Genomic DNA, 21,410 nt, shown 5'->3' on the forward strand with positions numbered 1-21,410 from the left:
GAAAACAGTACATTTAATAAAGATGTAATAAATATAAACCATTTATTTCATACTTGTGCCAAAAAAAGAAAGTTGATCTTAAAGATTTAGATAAATGTCAAAAATTTCAAATTATAATTACAATGTTTACTCAGTTGATCAGACAAAAAAATCAAGATGTTTATTCTTTGTAGAAACCTCCAGTCTCCAGTTTGTGGCATTCAAAAAAAAAAGAAAAATCAGAGCTTGTAAACATGACAAATACTAAAGTAAACCAGTAAATCATCATAACCTGAAATATGCTTCCGTTTTATACCTGTGAGTCTACTCAGTAAAGATTGCCAAAATCCTGCAGAACTTTGACATGTCAAATTGTACATTTATTTTAAACAATATAAATAAAGTAAGCAACAAAAAAAAAGTAAAAAAAAGCTTGAGGTGTAGTGGTGTGTAAAGACTGCATCATCGTGTGCCCATTTTTAAACCACACTGCCTCAGACTCTGAGATAAGTGTTGTAATACTTTTTTCTGCCTCTTAGTTTTGTCAAATGTCACACTTCCCTTCAGGCTGTCTACAAATCCTTCCACAGCGAGAGAAACATACAGACCCGTAACAATCTGCAGAGACCTAAAATCCTTGCCCCCTTTTCTGAGCGTTTAAATCTAACATACATGCTAAACATACAGTGCTTGACAATTTTCTTCGACCATCACCCCCAGTGTAAATTTAGCCCACAGTTGCCCTAAATTAACAGTACTGGTAATTACTAAAATCATTTTTATGTTGCTGTAATAGTTGATTCACCAGTATCCACAGGTTCTTTAATAGAAATACCTTTAATGCTAAAATATAATTATTGTTATTATCCATTCATTTTCAGGTTTACTGCTTTACAAAAGTATGAAACATTAGTAAAGCACATTATTATTATTATTTTTTGAGTACGATACCAAATTACACTTAATTACCTGAACAGAGAAATCAGTTTTAGTGGTTTAATGTCTAATAAATTTGTTAAGCACTGTATTTGAAGAATGTGATCATCATTTAGTCAGCGTTCATCGACAAATCCAGGGTGATTACAACTTGGTAATAAGCAAGACTTAAGAATGTGTGAGCAGTATATTTTAGATGCTGACAAAACAAATGTTGGGCCAGTTGATTCTGGATGTAGAAGATATCCATATATTTTGGATATTTAGAACTAGGTGGGGGCTTGGCTCTTAAGTCTCTTAATACTGTGATAAGATCAAGCTTGACTTGTGTGAGTCTGCAGTCGAGTAAAGGTCAAATAAAGTCTGGCTGGAAGTTGACACCAAACAAAATCCCTTGATTATCAGCTGATTTGCTTACATTGTTTCACTGGGCTGCGTTTATCAGCCCGCCACCTCCTAAATAAAAACTGTCTCATCCCTGAGTGATGTTTCAGGTGCTGGTCTGCAGAGCAATTCCCTCATGGTTAATGCCTTGTTGTGTTTGTGGTTGAGGGCATTTTAGGGCTGAGTCACACCTTTTTTTCCTCACACTCGACTCCAACATGAGAATGCAATTTTACTCCACAGAGGGGTGCAACAGGGCAGGGATGATACAGAAGCTTCGGGAGACTCCAAGCTTTTCTCACATGTTGATTGGGTCACAAACCAAAGTCGAAGCTTATTTAAAGCACCCAACAGGCTGTTTCAATGTGCCGGACCTTTAGAAAACATGTACAGAGATTGAATATAAATATAGTCTATCATTATTTAACTTTACAGTCAGTGTTTATATCAAATGAAAATCCATCCAAGATTTTTTTAAGCAACCATGATTGTCCAAAGGTACTAAGAACTTTAATTTAACTAAAAACTTTTCCCATGATTGAATGAGAAGCCATCCACCCCAAAGTAGATGACTTCTACTGATATGCCCTGACAGTGTAGCACCAGCTCTAAAGTGTAATCAGCTGAACGACTCTTTGTTGAATTCGAATGTTGTTCCATTGTATTGAGGTGAGTTACACAGTCGGTGGAGAGCCCTGGAGATGCCCTTCGGTCCGCAGCAGAAAACACCAACACGTTTACTGAAACCACAGAGAGATCAATTTTAACAACAATGTTATACACACGTTTCTACAGCTACGAGACTCACTGGATAGTCCCACTGTACTTACTGTTTGTTGGATTTTCCAATTTCATCAAAGAGCAACTTCCACCTGGGCCGACCAATCTGCATCCTTGATGTGAGTGGGCGGTACTTCTCCTCAGACATGCTCTGCAAAAAAAGCATAAAAAACTAGAATGCTTTGAATTCACATTTGCATTAGATGTTACATAAAGTTAATGCTATTACTACTACAGAAAAAAACATAAGAAAGAAAGTTTGAGACTTCTATCAGATAAAGTGTACATCTCTCTAAATCAAAAAAGTGAAAAAGTCTGTTTTTTTCTCCTATTTTCTCCTAGAGGCTAAAAGAATGTGGTATCTAATTTAAGGGCCACCAGTGCTGGACATAGCTGTGTTAGTCTACTGTTAGTAGAGCAAAGGAAATTTAGTCACAAAAAGGTGAATGTAAATGAAATGGGAATCAACCAATAAACTGGCTGGTTTGGTGAACCTTAACACAGTTGGAAATTTGGAGCTTTTGGACATTTATTTTGTTTTATTTTTATTGCAACAAAGGGCAATTCAAATGCAATCTGCGTCCAGGACAGCAACAACCACAGTCCACAGTAATGTAAAGAGGAGTTTAACAAATTACTTTCTTAGCTAAGTAGTTAAGTAATGTATCCTGTTACTTTTGAGAAAAGCAATTAATAATGTGCCAAAAATTTTTGAGTAACCCCAACGGTGATGGGAACACCCAGCGATGTTGTGTGATGCTAAACGGATAAAAAGACGTTGTCTCCCCGTCGGGGAATCGAACCCCGGTCTCCCGCGTGACAGGCGGGGATACTAACCACTATACTAACGAGGAGATAGCGAGAGACTGGCGTATGCCATACAAAAACAGAAGTCGGTCATTGTGACGTTATGCCTGCCTGTAATGTGTATTTATGTCTATACGTCGATTGTTCGTCCCGTAGCGGACACGACTAGCTTCAGAATCGACGGCGAACTACTTCCTGTTATACGTCTTTGAAGCTCGCCGCTCGGGCCGCACGCTTAGTTTCTATACTGTAATGTAAATTCTCGGTGCACAAGTCACCGAGGTCACAAAATTTTAAAAAAGGAATGAAGTAGGTACTCGGACCAGAGAGGACCCCAGAGGACTCGAGGCTCCGGACAGTTTAAAATAAGCAAGGGTCCGGTTGGGTCCGACTGACGTAAACTTCGTAATCAGACGTCCACCGCGAGAGTCGCACGAATACGTTCAAAACTCCTCAAAATGTTTTCGATAAACTAATATAACATAATTATTTTCTCTATATTGGCTGGCTGTTACATCTCCTAAAAGAACAAAAGCGTTTGCTTTAATGGAACAATCTGGGAAACATACAACAGATACACTTTAAACTGTGCGCTGTAGCTTCTCTCTGTTTGTAAAGCACCGCCCTCTAGTGGGTGGAGTTCTTAAAATCTAACAAAAGATAAACCGAGAAGAGCAAGTGACAATGAAATACAATAAAATTACAAGATTAGCAAAGAGAAACACTGATGTGTGTGTGTGTGTGTGTGTGCCCGCGCCACAATTACCTGCAAGCTGTCTGGTTGACTGATATACAGTTTCAGATTAAAGTAGTCCGGTCTGTTTTCGTTCCAGAGCTAAATGAAAAACATGGTTTGTAGTGTTGCTGATGTGTATTTGATTTCATTCATAAAGTACGATACAGGATATAAATGCAGCATTTATTTTCTAGGTTTTTCTGACATACAGAAGCAGAGGTGAGACTACAAACAGCCTCAAGACGGTGTGAAACCCAGCAAACCAAAAACAGAGGCTTTTTGCTCAAGTCTACAACTTCTAATGTTTGTAACTATAAATCTGCTGTCTCACAGACACATAAACCTCTGACCTTCGTCTGCCGAATGCCACAAACATTTAGAAAACTTGAATTATAGCTTGCCATTTAATTCCAGCATGATTCATATAACATGAAGGTTCTAACAGCCAGAGTTTGTCCTGACCTTGTGATGCAGAGCACACAGCAGCTCTGCGAACCAGTAAAAGGACTGGAGTTCCTTGCAGACCCACACAAAATACAACCTCTGCAACCTGAAACCCATCCAGCCATCACTAGGTGTACAGCAGGAAGGAAGGAAGAAGTCCATTAATAAATGCCCAGTCTGTGCATAATTTATAAGCATATAATATATTTTTGTAAGAACTCACAGCAGCGCCCGCAGCACACAGGCGAACGGGGTGACTCCTATTCCGCCGGCAACACAAACACTGACATCATAGTTGAATACCTCTTCTGACGGACCTCCAAATGGCCCATCAACATAAACTCTGAACATACAATGTGGACAAAAAAAACAACAACACAAAGAAAACAAAAGATCGTTGGCTGAGAAGCTACCAAGATAAATATACACATATGCAATTATATTTCTCCCTTGGGTCAAACACACATAAACATCCTGCATTTGAAATCCTAGTCTGGGTGCAGTTGTGTGTGTGTGTGTGTGTGTGTGTGTGTGTCTGTGTGTGTGTGTGTGTGTGTGTGTGTGTGTGTGTGTGTGTGCGTGTGTCTGTCTGTGCTCTGGTGTGTGTGAACTGACAAATAGACAGCAATCCCCCAAATACATAAATATCTCCACAACAGCTGCTCGCTCTCTTGTGTGATCAAGAATACACACACAAAAAATTAGACACAAACTTAACTCAATGTAACGCAGAATACTGAGAAGATATCACACATGAAACTACATAAAAGATAAATAACATGAGAGTCATCCATATGAGGCGTGGTTTGTGAGGTTTGCCATTACTGTCACATAATCATGAATACAGGAATCTGTAACACTTCTGAAATATTTATATTCATGGTCAAAATATATTCCATTATTTTTAAAAAAATGAAATTTGTTCCAACACAGGAGACCAAGGGGGTTTGGGCCTTTGATGGTTTGTTTAACTCATCTGACTGTCTATCAAACACAGAGCAGGAAGAGCACTGAGTCAGAGGTCAAAAGGTTGAAACCTTAAGCCATTCTGGGATTCTGAGCCTTCATGAGAAATCAAGTCAGCCACATTATTTAAGCAGACACACACAGAAACGTACTTGGGGTATCTCGTCTTTTGGGCCATGGGAAGGATCTCCATGTCTATCCTTGGCTCAGGAAGCAGCAGCTGTGTGAATCGTTCTGAGGACAGAGGAGAGGAGATAGTTTCAGGCATGGTGTGATTTGTGAAAAAACCAGAGGGATCTCCTAATGGTCACATATACTCTCAAGCCTATTAGAATATTTAGATACATAATGCTTCTGTCAATGTAACTTCCATCTATTCATTTTCTACTGCTTATCTGGGTCCAAGTTGCAGGGGCATGAGTCTGAGCAGAGAAGCCCAGACTTGCATCACCTCAGCCTCCTCCAGCTCATCCAGGGTGACACAGAATTGTTTCCACGCCAGCTGCGAGATGTAATCTCTCCAGCGAGTCCTGGTTCTGCCCCAGGGGTCTCCTCTCAATAGGACATACTACAAATACCTCACCTGGGAGGCGTCCAGGAAGCATCCTAGTCAGATCCCTCAATTAACTCAGCAGGCTCTTTTCGATGTGCAGGAGCAGCAGCTCTATTCTGACGCCCTCTAAATTGTCCGACCTCCTCATCCTGTCTCTAAGGGATCACAGCTCCCTTCGAGTCCCTTGAAACCCTTATATTGATGCTATGATTATTATTCCTTGTAATGCACTAATATCCTTATTCTTTCACCGATTTATTCAAAAACTGAGAAAAAGAAGGCAGAAATGGACAAGAGGAATCAATGGTTGCAATAGTTGTTAGTTTAAGTTGCAGGCTGCATCAAGGTGACGTGTTCTTACATTTCCAAGGAGTTGCACGTCAGATTAGGTTGCAGGTAGGGTTATAGGGTTTTAGAAGTGTTTGCAGTTACAAAGTAGCTACGGCATGAATTTCCTACTGAAGCATAAATTCCCAGTAAGAGTTCATTAATTTTTGAAAATTAATTGGCCCGTAACACATTTCCAGCATCATAGGCTACAGGTCCTAACTCATGAATGTTAGTACTGATCTTTCCACTCAAAAACACACTTTGTAGCTGCAGGATGTGGCAGACAGCAGTCCTGGTGCAAAGCTGCAATTCAACAAATTAAAAAAAATATGCACACCTCACCTTTGTATGGAATTCTCAAGTGAACAATCAGACAAGCATATATTTCTAGAAATTATTTATGAGTCTGCTGTTGCTCGGAATATGGTTCATTTGTCTTTTATTTAGTTAATTGTAATTTTTACTCTGAATGGATGGTGCTGATTGGCCTACTGGAATGCTGAAAAGCAACAGGCAGTGTCATCTGTCACTGATCATAAGTACTGAAAATGAGAATAAGTTTATGATTTTGTTCTTGTTCCCATTATAGACCGTTTTCAGATGATGACACACACATACCCGGGGAGGTTAAAAATCGAATTACTCATGTACTCCATGTCAGGACTAATGAGTTGCAGTACTCATTGCATCACGTTAGTGTTTATCCTCAGCGTGCCTAAATTTCAGAAACAACTAATGACTGCAACGTAACCTCACATATGCCACATATCAGTACAAACCCCCATCAGTCATCCTTTTATGATCTTAAATATAACCAGAAAAAAATGCAGAGTTGGAGGATACAAGATAAACAAACAAAAATACGCTGATGCGGGACAAAAAGGCTGAGGGAGAAGCTTGTGCTCAAAAGATCAAAATGCTTAGAAAAACCTTATATGGAGCTGCTTCAAAATAAATCTAGCAACAGTATCTATATGTGATATATGTCCCAACACTGGTCATGAGCAATGCAACTAAAAGTACAGATATCGTTACCATGCAGAGATGTAGGCCCTTTCAGTACATCATTTCTGTCCTTCTCATTTCATCCTGTCATCCAGGATGATTAACTTCCCTTGGTGTGTATTAGGGTGTGTACCAAAGCAAGTGGAAAGGACAGTCAGTGTTTTAGCCAGAACTTCCACTAAAAGATATTTCCTTTAAGTTGGCTGCAAACCAGTCCTTTTTCCTGAACAGACTGCACATACTGTGTCCAAGTGACATCAAGTCCTCGTTCTGGTTTTATTAGTTAATGGAGTTCAAGAATGGTAAAAACTGCATTCTTGCCATTTTTAACATTCTTGAACTCCATTAAATAAGGTCTTCTAGGAAGATGATGAACCTGTGGGAACAATCTTGGCCTTGAGGTAAAGAAGGAGTCTTGCACACTCACTCACACACACAAGGAGAAAAAAACAGGGGATGATTACACACATCAAAATGCAGCTCTTCGGAAATGTGTCCTCAGCAGAGAGAACAAAACAAAACAGCTTCCATCCTGTCAGCTTTGATAGGGAATAGAAACTGTGTGTCACTCTTTTCTCTCTCTCTCTCTCTCTCTCTCTGTGTGTGTGTGTGTGTGTGTTTATGTGTGAGCCCACCAGTCCAGTCTCCCACAACTCGCAGATGGATGCCCAAAGTTTCCTTGTTCTCTGTGGGACACTGTGAGGAGTTAAAGGGCTGACAGTTACTCAAAATACAAACACACACGTTAACACACAGAGACACGTGCAGCTAGCACAAGAAAAACTGGCAAACACACAAACACATGGGTCAGCACATATACAATACATAGCTACAGCTCTTTTCACTAAATTTAACAATCTACACACACACACATTGATGGACACACACACGCACGGCCTTCCTGTTGGCAGACAGTGTTACTAGCCTCAGGGGTCTGTCTGCTCTCTGTCAGAGTGATTCTCTACCCTCCTCCTCAAAGCTCTACAACACACCAGGCATAGGCATGCACAGTTATTGTGCTCCTTTGTGGGAATCAGTGGGTTTTGTATGTGGCTGTGTGTGTGTGTGTGTGTGTGTGTGTGTGTAAATGATTCCATCCCTTCCTGCTGTGCGAGCATACAGGGATTTCTTTATCTTCTCCTACTGTATCATGGAATCTGAACTAATCCCGTAAGCATCAATACACAGCGTGAAACACAATATTACTGCACAGCCCAGGTGTCAGTCAAGTGCCAGTCATCAGCAGAGGGTGTGTTGAGTATCTACTAATAAACATCTGCATTCACATGTGTATACAGAATATATGTGTGCTTGCACTGTGTCACGACAGAGGAATGCGTTAAAGCGAGCTGCAGTAGGTCTTACCATTGTGAGCGTGAAGGGATGGTTCTCAAATGAGGAGACACCTGGGCAGTTAAGAAGAATATGCTGAGAAAAAAGAGGAGGACGGGAAGTCACAGAGAGACAGCAGGATGTAAAAGAAGGAGGACGGGGGGATTAGAGAGGGGGTATGTCGAGAGAAAGAAATCATCAGATGAATCAAACGAGTGGAATTTCCCTTCTCTCCAAAAAGCAGCGGATATTTGACCAACTCACCTGTCCAGGTCGAGCTTTGAAGTTCTTTTTCAGCATGCGCAACTCCACGACATCACAAGGGTGCCTGATGACTGTCACTATGGTAACAGGGTCACGGCTCTGGATGTAGCGGTAGAAACGCTCCACACAGTAGAGACAGAGAGGACCAGACACCCACAGCCACGTCTACACACACAGAAACAACACAGCACAAACCAGGCATATGGGATAGATAATGAAAGCAGTTTCACAAAGACAGCTTTATGTCATGTGTGCTGCTCTCCTGAGTTTATTTTTTTTGCGATGTCACTGTGTTACAAGATCTCAGCAGTTACTCTGGTGTGACCCCAACACTGTCACATAAAAGGAAAGATCTGAAAAATCAATGACTTAATAGCTCATGTGGCTCATGATCCATCACAGTTCCTGGTTACTGAAACGAGTGGACTACAGAAAGAAAAAGTTTTGTTGGTTCCAACTTTGTTTGGTCTTTTTTGTAGATAATGGCTCCCACTGTGGTTCTCTGGACTCTCAAAATCTTAGAAATTGCTTTGTAATTCTTTCCAGACTGAAAGATATCAGTGACTTTGCTGTTTATCTTGAGATTCTTAAGATCATGACATGATGTTTCATTTTTTAAAATCTTTCACTTTACTTCACTTTGTCAGACAGGCTGTATTTAAGTGATTTCTTGATTCAACAGGTCTGGGAGCTATCAGGCTTGAGTGAGGCTAGCTTTCCAGAAACTCTGCTTTATCGCAGTTAATTCACGATTTAACAAGCAGAGAGTGATTTCATTTATTTTGCCCAGTCAGTTAAGTCTTTATTTAAAAAGTGCATTTTGTATTTACTCCCACAAAGGGGGCAAATACTTTCGCACAGCACTGTAAGCAAACCAATGACTGCTGCCGCTGTTCTGGTGGCATCAGTATTTGAAAAGTGGTTTGAATCATGAGGCTTGGCGATTTGAAACTTTGCATAATAAAGGCCATTCAAACTACAGCAGCCGAATTTTCCCTCGGGAATATATCTAAGTCTGCGAATGTTAGTACAGAAATGTGTACCAGGTATTTTCTATCAAAGCTTTGTAATTCCATCAGCCTGTTCCCCATCACAATAACCCGAGGAGACTGAATCAAATCCAGCTGAAAAGAGAGAGTACGCTCACAAGAATAAATACTAAATCGACTGGTATCACAGTGTGAGGTTTTTCTCTTCCTTTCTGTTGGCAGTTACCTGTAACAGACTAATTGCTCGCAGCTTCAGTAAAGCCCTGGGAGCACAACTGTACTTAAGGGGGGATTTATGGAACCAGCTCGTTGCTTAACGACCAAGTGCAAACACATCATCACACACGCAGGAGGAAACACACACAAAAACAGGCCTTGATGTAGAGAAAGGATGCAGCCCCTCCCTAGCAGTATTACACCCCTGCTCAATGGGACCAGCTCCTACCAACACTTCCCAAATACCCAGCATTCATCCAAAAGCCCCAACCACAAACCCCAAAACGCTGACAAAGACTTAAACAAACATTTCCTTCAACTCAAACTGAAACACAAACACATGTAAATATGCTCATAACACACATGCCTGAACCACTCACACACACACACATACACACACACACTCTGACCTGGGGATAATGTGACTGGAAGTGAGCGTCCTCGTTGCATCGCCTCTCCTCTTCTTCACTTGTGTCCAGTTCATCTCCCTGCTGCTCGGTGCTGCTCTGGTTGGCTCTGAAGCAACCAGGGGGGTGTGCCTCTATGTTGGTCTGATACTTTAGAGCTCCACTGATGAAGACAACATAATGTTTTCATCAGTCACACTTTAGCACATTTACTCATCACTCTTTTACGACTACTCAGGCAAAATAGATTTAAAATGAAAACTAGGGGCAGAGAGTTCAACCACACAGAAGAAAAAACAGGCGCGAACAAGCACTTGGCTGAATGGGATGACTAGTACCTGCATTTGAATTTCACCTGAAAGACTTTCAGTTCCTTGGAAAAAGAAATGAGTCTGTGTGTTGCATAAGTGTAGAGGGGAAACCCAAACACCCACATGCACTGTTAGTGCTACCTACCCAACCATGTGTATCATCAGGATGACGTAGAAAACAATGAAGAGGTTGTGTGTGTACCAGAAGATCTCATAGTTGGACATGCTGTAATAAATTACAAGATGATCAGAGTTTACTAAGGACATGATGTACAGACTCCCAGCTCAGAGGCTGAGTGAGGAGAACATCAAAGATCAGTAAAGAGGTCGTTACACAGAACAACCCCCCCATAAACACTGCAGACAACAACCAAGCTCTGTATTCTCCCTTTTCGAATGCAGCTCTTTTTTAATGGTAACTAAGATATACACAACGTGGCTAAGATATCCTGTTACACCCAACAATGTCATATGATTCTTCTGGTTCTGTACTAACCAAAACATAGCTTAATCTGTCAATCATTCTCCAGAAACAACAACTAAACACAGCATAAATCTCTTTTAAGAACTTAAAAGAGAAACTATTAGAGCAACGTATCGCTCTCTGGCATGTAGTATAAAGCTCTGTTGTTTCTCTGAGTTAACTGTACTTGATCATGAAGTGGAATGATGCTAGAAGAGATTACTCAAGCTATCCCAATCTATCATTCCTGGGAAAGTGGAAGGAATTTTTGGAGAGGAAAGTTCCATTTCAAAAAATAAATACATAAAAATATTGCATCTTAGAATTCATTTCATGTATATTCTCACTTGAAAAAAATTAAACACTGTGGCCCGTGACTTTTTCTTTTTTATACATTAAGCTGTAAAAGTGGGCTTCTCTTCAAAGTCTTTAGATGAGCTCATAGAGTACACATTTCCTCCTCCATGGGCATCGTAACGCAAAGTTTCTCACAACTCAACACTTTCTAATGTTAAAGGCAACAGGGAACAGACATGAAGGTACTGCAATCCGTAAAACATAAATAACCTTGGAGACTTTAAAGTAAGTTCATATCCGTGGATCACTGACTCATTAAGCAGGTATTCTTCTGCTGTGCAGCCGCCATCATCCCACCACTCCAGCCACTTAGCCAAATTCTTATCTAAAGCCTTAAGTGGTCTGGAAAAGCCTCTTATCCCCTGTTTAATTACAGAGGAAATCAGGGAGACCGTTCGGAAGACTAATACACGTATAGTGAGTGACCCACTATGACCTGAATAAGGACAGAGCTGTGATTTTCTCTCCCACAACCTTCCGTTATTGTGCCTCCTCATGGTCTCCAGCTTACATTTCACTTTGACTAACACAAAATGAGTCATGAGCTCAGACAGAAAGAGAAAAGCGAAGAAACACAACACAGAGATACTGATGTCTCGCCTTCTGTCTGACAGACAGACATAAATACAAATCATGTTTGTATCGAGGAGCGGAGACGTGGAGCCGGGCTCCAATTCATCCCAATTACAGTTGCTCATCAAGTCTATGAGGGTTCTTTCCTCGCTTCTATTAATACAAAGACTATGATGACTATTATAATGGTGGTCTGATTTAGCCTACCGTACACAGTAGGAGGAGGATATGAACATCAGGAAGAGGATGAGGACCAGCAGCACACCAGTGACTCCTGGGACTAAAGACAATAACTCAGTTACAGAATGGAGACAAAGCCAACAAAGTACTTAGGGGTCACAAACATACATACAAATACATAAGGGAATTGTCTGCTCACACGTTTAACGCAATATTGCCATTTAATTTAATATAAAAACTGAAGCTATTTCAAAAACACAACATGACTTCCTATTCTTTCTAAAGCCACTAATCTGTACCATAGTGCATGACAAAGAGTAGTCCTTACTTGTGGTCAGAATAATCAGCATGGGGTCCTAGGAAAGAAAGCAGAAAATAAGAATTGTGTTCACTCTTCTGCATCTGTTTCTGTGAGGACCGATGAAGAGTTTTTGATCTCACAGAGGAAGCCAAGTCTGTGCTTTGGAGAGAAAACTGTCTGCAGGCTTCTTTCCAACACATCACTTCAGCTGGTGACTTTCTAGAATGTTCTTGAAGGTGAGCTAATCAGCAGACAAAATCTCCAGACGACCAGCTTTGGCTAAAAGTGTGGACATATTTGGATATTTCCCTCACTTGCTCAAACAGGTTGATGCTTTCAGATTTAGAGATTAGTGTGCTTCACAATGAATGCTTCTCTGATTATGTAACAGTAGCTTAAGCTTTGATATAAAAGACAGTTAATCATCTGGCAATCCAGCAATCATGTTTTCTTTTAGTGGATGTTTTACATTGTGAATGACCAGGTGTGCAGGACTGTTTTGCTCATGTGCTCCAGATGTGGTCAGACAACAGGTTTAAAGCATGTCTTGAAACTGGAAGCACGGGATTTGCGGTGGGACGTGTTACTGTGATGGTGAGTTCATGGGGGTGTGCTTGAGTCTCACCTCTCCTCTGTAGCGAGCCAAATTGAGAGCCGGAAAGTCCTCTGAGTATCTCACACTGAATCTGACAACATTAACCAGGTGGGCAGAAACGTGCATAACTAGAGGAGAAACAAAACGTTACACTGTGCTGATTTAAAACACATTTAGTGCGCACATACAAGACTTCAAACAGACACGCTCTCACTTAATTATACATGTTCAAATGAACTGCCTTCAGAAACTCATACAAACATTTCTTTGTCTATTCAGCAAAAACTCAGCAAAACAGCCTCCCCACTTACTAGCTGGCACACACACACACACACAGGACACACACTCCTAGCTGACATCATGGCCAAACGATGCAGTAGTTCAACAGCTGATGGAATTAGAGGGTGTGATCATGAGACACAAGGGTCCTATTTTCCCTACTCACATCCTTCGTCACTCCCACTGCCTCCTCTATTGCTCTCTTTCCTTTCTTCCTCCTCTCCGTCTCTGTCTCTCCCGCTGCCTCCCTTTGTTGTCATTTGTTGTCTCTGAGTTTTGTTTTTCAGCACATGAGAACTTTGCCCCGGGGTTGGGGGCGGGGGGACGCTTATGTAGGCATAGGGAACTGCTGAGTAATGTTTAATGAGTTGAGAGGTGAGTGGTGATGAAGATAAAAGAAGAACTTAAGTTTACAGGTGATGCAATTGCAAAGAACAGATGCCAGCATTTGAAGTTGTTTTTGTTTTTTTTTTAATTTCTGTCATTCTGCTGCCAAAATCTCAGCCGATCAACCCAGGCTGGAATATCCATGAAACCACAGAATGGAAGATTTTAACTGACATTCCCAGTCCCCAGATAATGGATTGCTTCTTGCTGACCATTTTGGTTTTAAGTAAAATGTCACTCCAACTGTTATATGGGCCGTGATAAAATGTGCTCTGAAAAAAATACAGGCATTCTGTTTCTATTTAATGCAAGTTAGCATGCTGATGTATGAATGTAAGCTGGTGAACATCAGTCTTTCTATGGAGATGAACCTGCTTAATAAGCAATCAAGTAACGCAGTTTGATTGGTTAAACACTCTCAGCTGATGAATGAATGGCCTTATTTATCACTTTATCAGTAATCAGTAATGCATAATTTTGACAATCATCGTCTGGCCAGCTCTTCTACGCAACTACCATTAATCACATTAATTAGTCAGATATTTAGAGCGAGGCAGGACCTTTTTACAATGCCCGAATCTCTGCTGCAGGAAAGCTCACAGCATGTGGCTTACCACTAACTTTCAGCTTTTTGTGACACATGCAAGTAACTATAAGAAACAGCAATGCCGGTCAGGCTTCCCAGAAACATATGAATAAGAGGAAGACCCCTGCAAACAAGAGAGCCACTGGACCCACAGCTGCTTGAGGCTCCCATGATGTCATAGGAGGAGACCCATAAGAATAACATACACACAGACACGTAGACAGTAAAAAGAAACACAAACAGCAAGAAGAGCATCACAGCTGGTTCAGCAGAAATGCTGAGCCAGCGTGGATTCATGTGTACACATTCAGCACACAGACTAACACAGACAAGCACACAGTGATACATGAATGAATATGAGGCAGGGTGACGAGTGACAGCTTTTACCAGAAAAGATGCAGATGGCAACGCCACACGCCACATGAAAGGTCTTGGACTTGTCCAGCAGTCTGCGTGTCTTTCTGCTTGATATCTGCATCAGTGTGTGTGTCACACAGACAATAGTATTATTCACGTGGCTGGGATTCAATGAAAACACCAACTAATCCTCTTCCTTCTACCCTAATCAAGACTGCAATCCTATTATGTTTCTATATTCATATTTGCCTCTGTATTTTTTAGCAGTTCTTTTACAATATATTGAGTCACTTTTACAGAATAAGCCCCACAACCTGTTTTCACTGATACAACCAAACCCACTTGGAAGTTCTTTTTCCCGTCCCTAAAAACTCCAATGATCCATCCGAGCTGTAGTATTTCTTACCATCCGTGTTCCTCGTACAAAGGTCACCAGAGAGCGACACATGGGCAAAAGCACCAAGCTGCAGTTCAGGTTTAGCACAGTTGCAGATGCCCTGCTGATGCACAATCCTAGCTGGGAAAGACACACACACAAACACACATACATTGTTAGGCAAGTTGCCAACACTGGGCCTCATTTGGTGGGTGTAAAGTGGCCTGGTGGATTAAGGTGCACATTTTTGATTATTCCCATTCAGATATCAGCTATTCAATCATGGCCAATTGAATAGCTCGTAGTGCTAGATAAAACTATCTTTGTCTTTCTCAGAATAGAGAGCTAAGGACCCCTTTAGGAGTCTGTTAGTCTTTAAATGGAAGACATTCATTTATTTTGGAAGACATCCAGTTTTTGGCTTTAAAAAGGGATTTAAAAAGACTGGAAAACACTGTTTATTCTCTAAGTATACACTCAAAGACTCTTCTGACTACACCACTGTTTTGCCACCACTTGCAAGTTTTACAGTCTGTCATCCTTTCAGTACAGAGCAGGTTAAGTAGAGGCCCCTAACAACTTGATGACAAGTGGACAGTTTACCTGAAGCGACACAGGGGGGACGTCTGCTGTGTAATGTAGTTTTACAAATCTTAATCTTAGAGCTCGACAATCGAAGCTGTTTTCAAGCTTAAAAGCCGGACGTCCTTTGGCATCTTGTAAACACAGCACATTTAAACACTTTCTTGGCAGCCTGAGCGTGCGCTGCAGGTGCCGTCTCTTCTGATTATCCTCAAGAAACTGAAATGACTGGTGTGAGAGATGAAGGTAAGCACAGATCAAAGACGGAGAGCGTGTCTGAAACTGGAGTCCAGCCTTTGAAGGGATGGGGGATTTAAATAGCGGTAAAGATTTGTGATGGCTGTAAGAGATGCAACATAATATAGGAAGTGCGCTTACAGTTTTTCTCAGTCGCTTTGGTGCGTTTCTCAGATCAGAATTGAAATTCTCATAACTATTAGTTCAACCTCCACAACACTCAGTCATTTGTGCACATCATAGTAGCAATTTCTCCTCTCTCTGAACAAACTGCAAATGATTTTGGACATGAATCAGTTGCTTCCATACATTTCCCTGCTGCTTTCTGACATTTCCATTTGCTTATGTCATGTCAGTCAAAAGTAATCATACCTATGGATGCTGAATAGTCGTTCCCAATAAAACTAATAGTCATACATCCATTGCTTGAGTCATCACACACAAAATTGTTGAACTAGTTATCACATGCCAAATATTGGCCATCTGTCAAGCAAATCCTATACCTGGAAGGTCAGCACCGTGGAAGAGGGGTGAGGATGCGGAGAGGAAGGGGAAGGGGAAGAGGGAGAAGAGGCAGATATAGGCGGATTCCTAATGAAATAAGGGCTACAATTGTGGACCATGTTGTCAATCACGGCCTCACCATGGAGGAGGCTGGTCGAAGGGTGCAACCCAATATTGGAAGAACTACTGTCAGTTCAATCATCCAAACATTCCGTAGGGAAAACAGGTATGCAAACAGTAATACACTGTACTGTACTGTGCCATCTCAGACACATCACATGTTACTGTACTGTATTTGCAATTTCACAAAGAGTTCACTCTGCACCACATAGGATTGTAAGACAACCTCGCGGAGGCGGAAGAGGGCCCCTTTTTACCCCACAACAAGAAGAAGCCATTTGTGCAATGGTCATTGCAAACAATGCAATAAAGCTGAGAGAAATACAAAGCGCTGTCATAGAGAATCACACGGTATTTGGCAATATTGAATCTGTTTCAATTTCAACAATTGACAGAGTATTCAAGAAAAATGAAATCCACATGAAGCAATTGTATAAGGTGCCATTTGAACGAAACAGTGACAGGGTGAAGGACATCCGTCACCAGTATGTGCAGGTAAAGCTGGTCTTCTATGTTCTGCACTGCAAACTGTTTTACAGTACTTCGTAGTTTCATGCAGTACACTTGCAATTCCACAGCACATACTCTACAATGTGTTTTACCAAATGCATGCATTACTGTTTGTTACTGTACACAGGCATATTGTGACATTGCATTTCTGTCTCTCTCTAAAGCGTGTACTGGAGCTGGAAGCCAGGGAAACACTGCACACATTCATATATGTTGATGAGGCAGGTTTCAATCTGGCCAAAGGCAGAAGGCGTGGAAGAAATCGCATTGGACAGAGGGCAACCACTGAAGTCCCTGGTCAGCGCGGAGGGAATATTACCATGTGTGCAGCCATCTCAGACAACGGCGTCCTCACCCATATCCCCCTTCTTGGTCCATACAATACCCAACATCTCCTGACATTTTTAGACACTCTTTACAGGGACCTAGTCCCTGAGAATGAGAGAGGTGGAGGCCAACTCAGCAAGTATGTTGTTGTCTGGGATAATGTCCGTTTTCACCACTCCCATCAGGTCAGAGAGTGGTTTGCAGCACATGACAGACTTCTGGTTGAATATCTCCCTCCATATTCCCCATTCCTTAATCCAATAGAGGAGTTTTTCTCTGCCTGGAGGTGGAAAGTTTATGACCGGCATCCACATGAGCAAATGGCCCTGCTAGCAGCCATGGATGCAGCATGTGACGACATCACAGCAGGGTCCTGCAGAGGATGGATTCGCCACTCCAGGAGATACTTTCCTCGCTGCATTGCGAGGGATAACATCTGTTGTGATGTAGATGAAAATATGTGGCCAGACAGACAGGAACGTCTGGATGTGCCAGAATGATTTACTGTACTGTTACATGTGCTGTTTATTGTTCACATTAGTGCACAGCTCTACCAAATGGGTGATTTTATGTTTACATGTATTCTACAGTGAACAAGTGACTGTAGCATATTTTTCTTTTGCACAATTCTGTAGGATTACAAACACTTCTACACAATGGAAATGTGAAACGTACGTATTCAGTGTCTCAGTTACTCCCAAGACTCCCATAACATCTACAGTGACTTTACTGCACATTTCAGATGGCTGTACAGGTAGGCCATAGTGTCGTCAGCATTTTCAGGTGTCACCAATTGTTTTTGCAATGGGAAACACTGAGATTATAAACTGTCATAGTGGAAACATGACAATGCCATTTGACTATCTTGTTCATAAAGATGGTGTCAAGACTTTTCATTTTGATGGCACTGACAGTTTCATTGACATGGATACTTGCTTTTCAGGTATGGATAATCAATTCTGTGCATGTGACGTGCTTTTGCAGGCTATCCACTAGGTTTTGCAGTTTGCACTAATTGTTTTGGGAAATGCACTAACTGCTGTGCAAATGTTAATGGTGTTCTGAGGAACGCACCAAAGCGACTGAGAAAAACTGTAAAACAATGCGATTCCTTAAGGCGGCAGCAGCTTCTGGTCAGTCACCAGTTTCAAGTGATTAGCTGTCACAGTGTGCTGTACAACAGATGCTGAAATATAAGAATTGTGTGAAACAACTGGTCAAGAGTTAAAATCTACATATAGCAGATGATGGCGGAAGACCAGCATGCTTATAAATCAGACGCCTACACCTTTGAAAGACTTCCCACACACACACGTTCACTCAGCATACCTTACTAAGAACAGCTGACGCCAAAACCAAGCAGGAGGTCTGATATCCTCCCTGCTTTCTGTACATCCCCAAAACCCGAGTTACACAGGTGAAGGAGAAAAGTTGGATATATGAAGTTTGAGCTGGATTCAGTTTGCCTTCGAAATACATCTCCGTCTTGCATGTACACACGTACACGTGCAGACACACACATAAGCTTAAGCCCTCTGGTAAGGCATTCAGTCAAGCCAGCAGCGTGCCCACACTTGCCCCTCTCTCCCCTTTGCTATCCACTGTACACGCAGTGCAATAGCTCGCACATGCTGCTCGCTGCCACATCTAATTTTATCACTTCCAGCTTTACCTTTGTTTTTTTCATCTGCTGGCTTTTCATACTAGCTTTTTTTTTGTGCTTTAACAACTTCATTTACAAATACTCGTACTGTATTATATGTGCTAAACTTTGTTCTTGGCACATTTCAGTTATCAGTTTGGAGTTTGTTCAGCACAATTTGATATATTTTTAAACACAGAATCCAGGTGAGTGCTTTTTTTTTTGCTATATTTGCATAGAAAATGTGCTTTTTGGGAGAAAATCACAAATCTGGTGCAGAAGTAATGACTGCAATTATTATTTCCAAAGACAAGGAACTTTTTCACTCACACAAGCATGCATCGAGAGTCACACACCCACGCCCACAGAGACACCATTGAGACCTTGTGACAAAAATTACACCACATGAGCGAGCAGCCATTAAAATCTAAACCTGATTCTATGTGTGTGTGTGACTGGTTGACCCAGCTCATGTCCCTGCTGCCTGGTTCTGGAGGTCACAATCACAAGCCAATATACGTGGTGCTTTTATCTCTTCCTTAACAACAATAAGAATCAAATTTTTAGCAGAAAATAGTGTAAAAGTCACACACACAACCTTGTTTATTTGTGGAATTATGAAGAGCACTGTAGGTCTACTGAATAAAGCTACTGTCAGCGGTTCCCTTATTCACAAGAACCAGGGATTTTTCACTTATCAGCCAAAATATGTGAATCACTACATCATGGAGCTACACTTTGTAGGCCTTATGAAGGTACATGATTTATAGCTAATCTCAAATTATATGGTGGAAATGACAGAGCAGAGGAAAAAGCGTGATTTCAGAAGACGAAAGTCACTTATACGTTTCTCACAGCTGGTAAAAACACAGCTGCTACTTATATCATTAAGAGTGACCTTGTTATTTTCAGTTTTCTTTTGTGAAAGTTAGCTAGCATCAACAATATCATGACCCTCAGGGTCACTGATGAGTTTTTCCTGTCTCACACGTCAAGATGTACAAAAATAAAAATCTTGAAAAATCTGTTTATGTCTAATCAAACATATGCAGCTAAGAAAGGGTTTGATGTAAGGGCTCAGTAAAGGGTCCGTTTCCTTCTTTAAGCTTGGTTCAACACAACACATCTAGAAAGTGCATGTAAATGTATCAGGTCTCACCCCGAGCATCTTGTAGAGGTAGTGGTATTGCTGTCCAGTGAAGTAGAGCAGGAAGGTGCTGATGAACAGCCAGGTGTTAACTCCCAGCCACAGAATCTACCCCCACACACAGACACACACACACACAGACACACAAACACACACACGAAACACATCATCACAAACAGCACAAGAAACTGCCTGTAAAAGTCTCGTGCACATCTGTATCTGAGTTCAGGCCACAGCTGCCCTACAATAGCCAAGCAGACTGCATGGATACAACATGTACTAAACACAGTAACTGAGCAGCAACAAATTCATTTGAGCGTTCTTGGAGAATTGTGTAAGTTAAAGATGAATAACAGATATATTAACGAGTCAGTTAACAGATTTAAGTGGAGATGGGAGGTTTTCAAATGTCAGACAAAAACTTTCCCCACCAGGACGAAGTGCTTCCCTCCTTCGTTGGCCACCCAGCTCCGCGCCGACACAACCATGATGCCTTCAGGGGCTCAGCAGCTGCCCAAACTTTTCACCAAAGCTCCGGTGCGGTCAAGATCTCAGAGACTCGTCCTCCCTGCAGCTCTGCCTCAGTCTGTGTGCCAGACTGCAGTGTCCACAGAGCAGCCGGTGCCTGCTCAGTCCAACCTCCCAGGAAATCCTCCGTTCACAGTGCATTTTCACTTTTTAGCCACCACAGCTCTTTCTCTCTCTGCCCCTCTCACCAGTCCCCCCCATGAACGACACGCAAGGACATTAAGACAGCAGCTTCCCTAAAACATCGTGAATTTATAAAAATACACAGGACGAACTCATTGAAACCACAAACACACTTGGGGGGAACAATAAACTACGATTAATCGCTCCTTGCTGCGTCTTTCTGGCACTAGAGGGCGCTATAGACCAGCGTATCCCCGTGAAGTCTCCCATCTTTGACTCTTATAAGATACTTTTTTTAAAATTATACTTACACTTTTAATCACACATTTTAATTGCTGTTTTTTAATTACAAAGAGTTGCAAAGTTGAAGTTTATTTGAAGCCGGAGTGTCAAACTCTTTCTTTTGTCTGATCTGAAGTGGGGTTGGTAGGTCGATAATAACCTGCCTGACTTTAAAGGACAATTATTTTATTTAAAAAATCAAATCAAACACTTTAAAGAACAGACGAACAGTCTGGAAAAAAAATACACTGACAATTTTTTGAAGTAAACAACTAATGTGTTAGTCTTTATTGTCTTTATGACAATTTTAGCAGGCATGACGTTAACAGTGCAATTAATTGAAAAATAGTTATAGATTTTACGCTTTAGCACACACACAGAGCCATGTAGTGGAACTATAATAATAACTTTTATATTACCAAGAAATTATTAGCACTGACTTATTAACGTATTAACTTATTAATGTGCTGTTTATGTAATAAGAAACCACTGAGATGAAGCTACTTTCGGCTGCT

General features: G+C 41.3%; 1 protein-coding gene and 1 non-coding gene across 2 annotated transcripts; both read right to left on the reverse strand.

Moving 5' to 3' along the window:
- Nucleotides 1-5: 5 nt before the first annotated feature.
- On the reverse strand, nucleotides 6-20,772 carry nox4 (NADPH oxidase 4). Its single transcript, XM_084950448.1, has 18 exons — nucleotides 20,394-20,772; nucleotides 19,975-20,070; nucleotides 14,924-15,034; nucleotides 14,548-14,632; nucleotides 12,939-13,036; nucleotides 12,341-12,368; nucleotides 12,040-12,112; nucleotides 10,585-10,665; nucleotides 10,132-10,291; nucleotides 8,517-8,681; nucleotides 8,286-8,348; nucleotides 7,556-7,616; nucleotides 5,185-5,266; nucleotides 4,290-4,409; nucleotides 4,085-4,193; nucleotides 3,653-3,721; nucleotides 2,130-2,230; nucleotides 6-2,039 (listed from the first exon to the last, which is right to left on the reverse strand). The coding sequence occupies exons 1-18, from the start codon at nucleotides 20,448-20,450 to the stop codon at nucleotides 1,919-1,921; spliced, it is 1,680 nt and encodes a 559-aa protein (XP_084806574.1). The 5' UTR covers nucleotides 20,451-20,772; the 3' UTR covers nucleotides 6-1,918.
- trnad-guc (transfer RNA aspartic acid (anticodon GUC)) lies at nucleotides 2,862-2,933 on the reverse strand. The gene has a single exon. It is a non-coding gene; the product is annotated as a tRNA-Asp (tRNA).
- Nucleotides 20,773-21,410: the final 638 nt, after the last annotated feature.

The sequence above is a fragment of the Perissodus microlepis genome, chromosome 14 (genome assembly GCF_051167445.1).
Source record: "Perissodus microlepis isolate ML-2025 ecotype Zambia chromosome 14, ASM5116744v1, whole genome shotgun sequence".
Taxonomy (NCBI): Eukaryota; Metazoa; Chordata; class Actinopteri; order Cichliformes; family Cichlidae; genus Perissodus; species Perissodus microlepis.

Coding starts and splice junctions, on each gene's coding strand:
- nox4 (XM_084950448.1), bottom strand. CDS start 20,450: ATGGTTGTGTCGGCGCGGAGCTGGGTGGCCAACGAAGGAGGGAAGCAC. Junction 15,035..19,974: donor ACCTCTACAAGATGCTCGGG/GTGAGACCTGAT, acceptor TGTCTTTCCCAG/CTAGGATTGTGCATCAGCAG. Junction 13,037..14,547: donor TGCCATCTGCATCTTTTCTG/GTAAAAGCTGTC, acceptor TTTCTCCTCTAG/TTATGCACGTTTCTGCCCAC.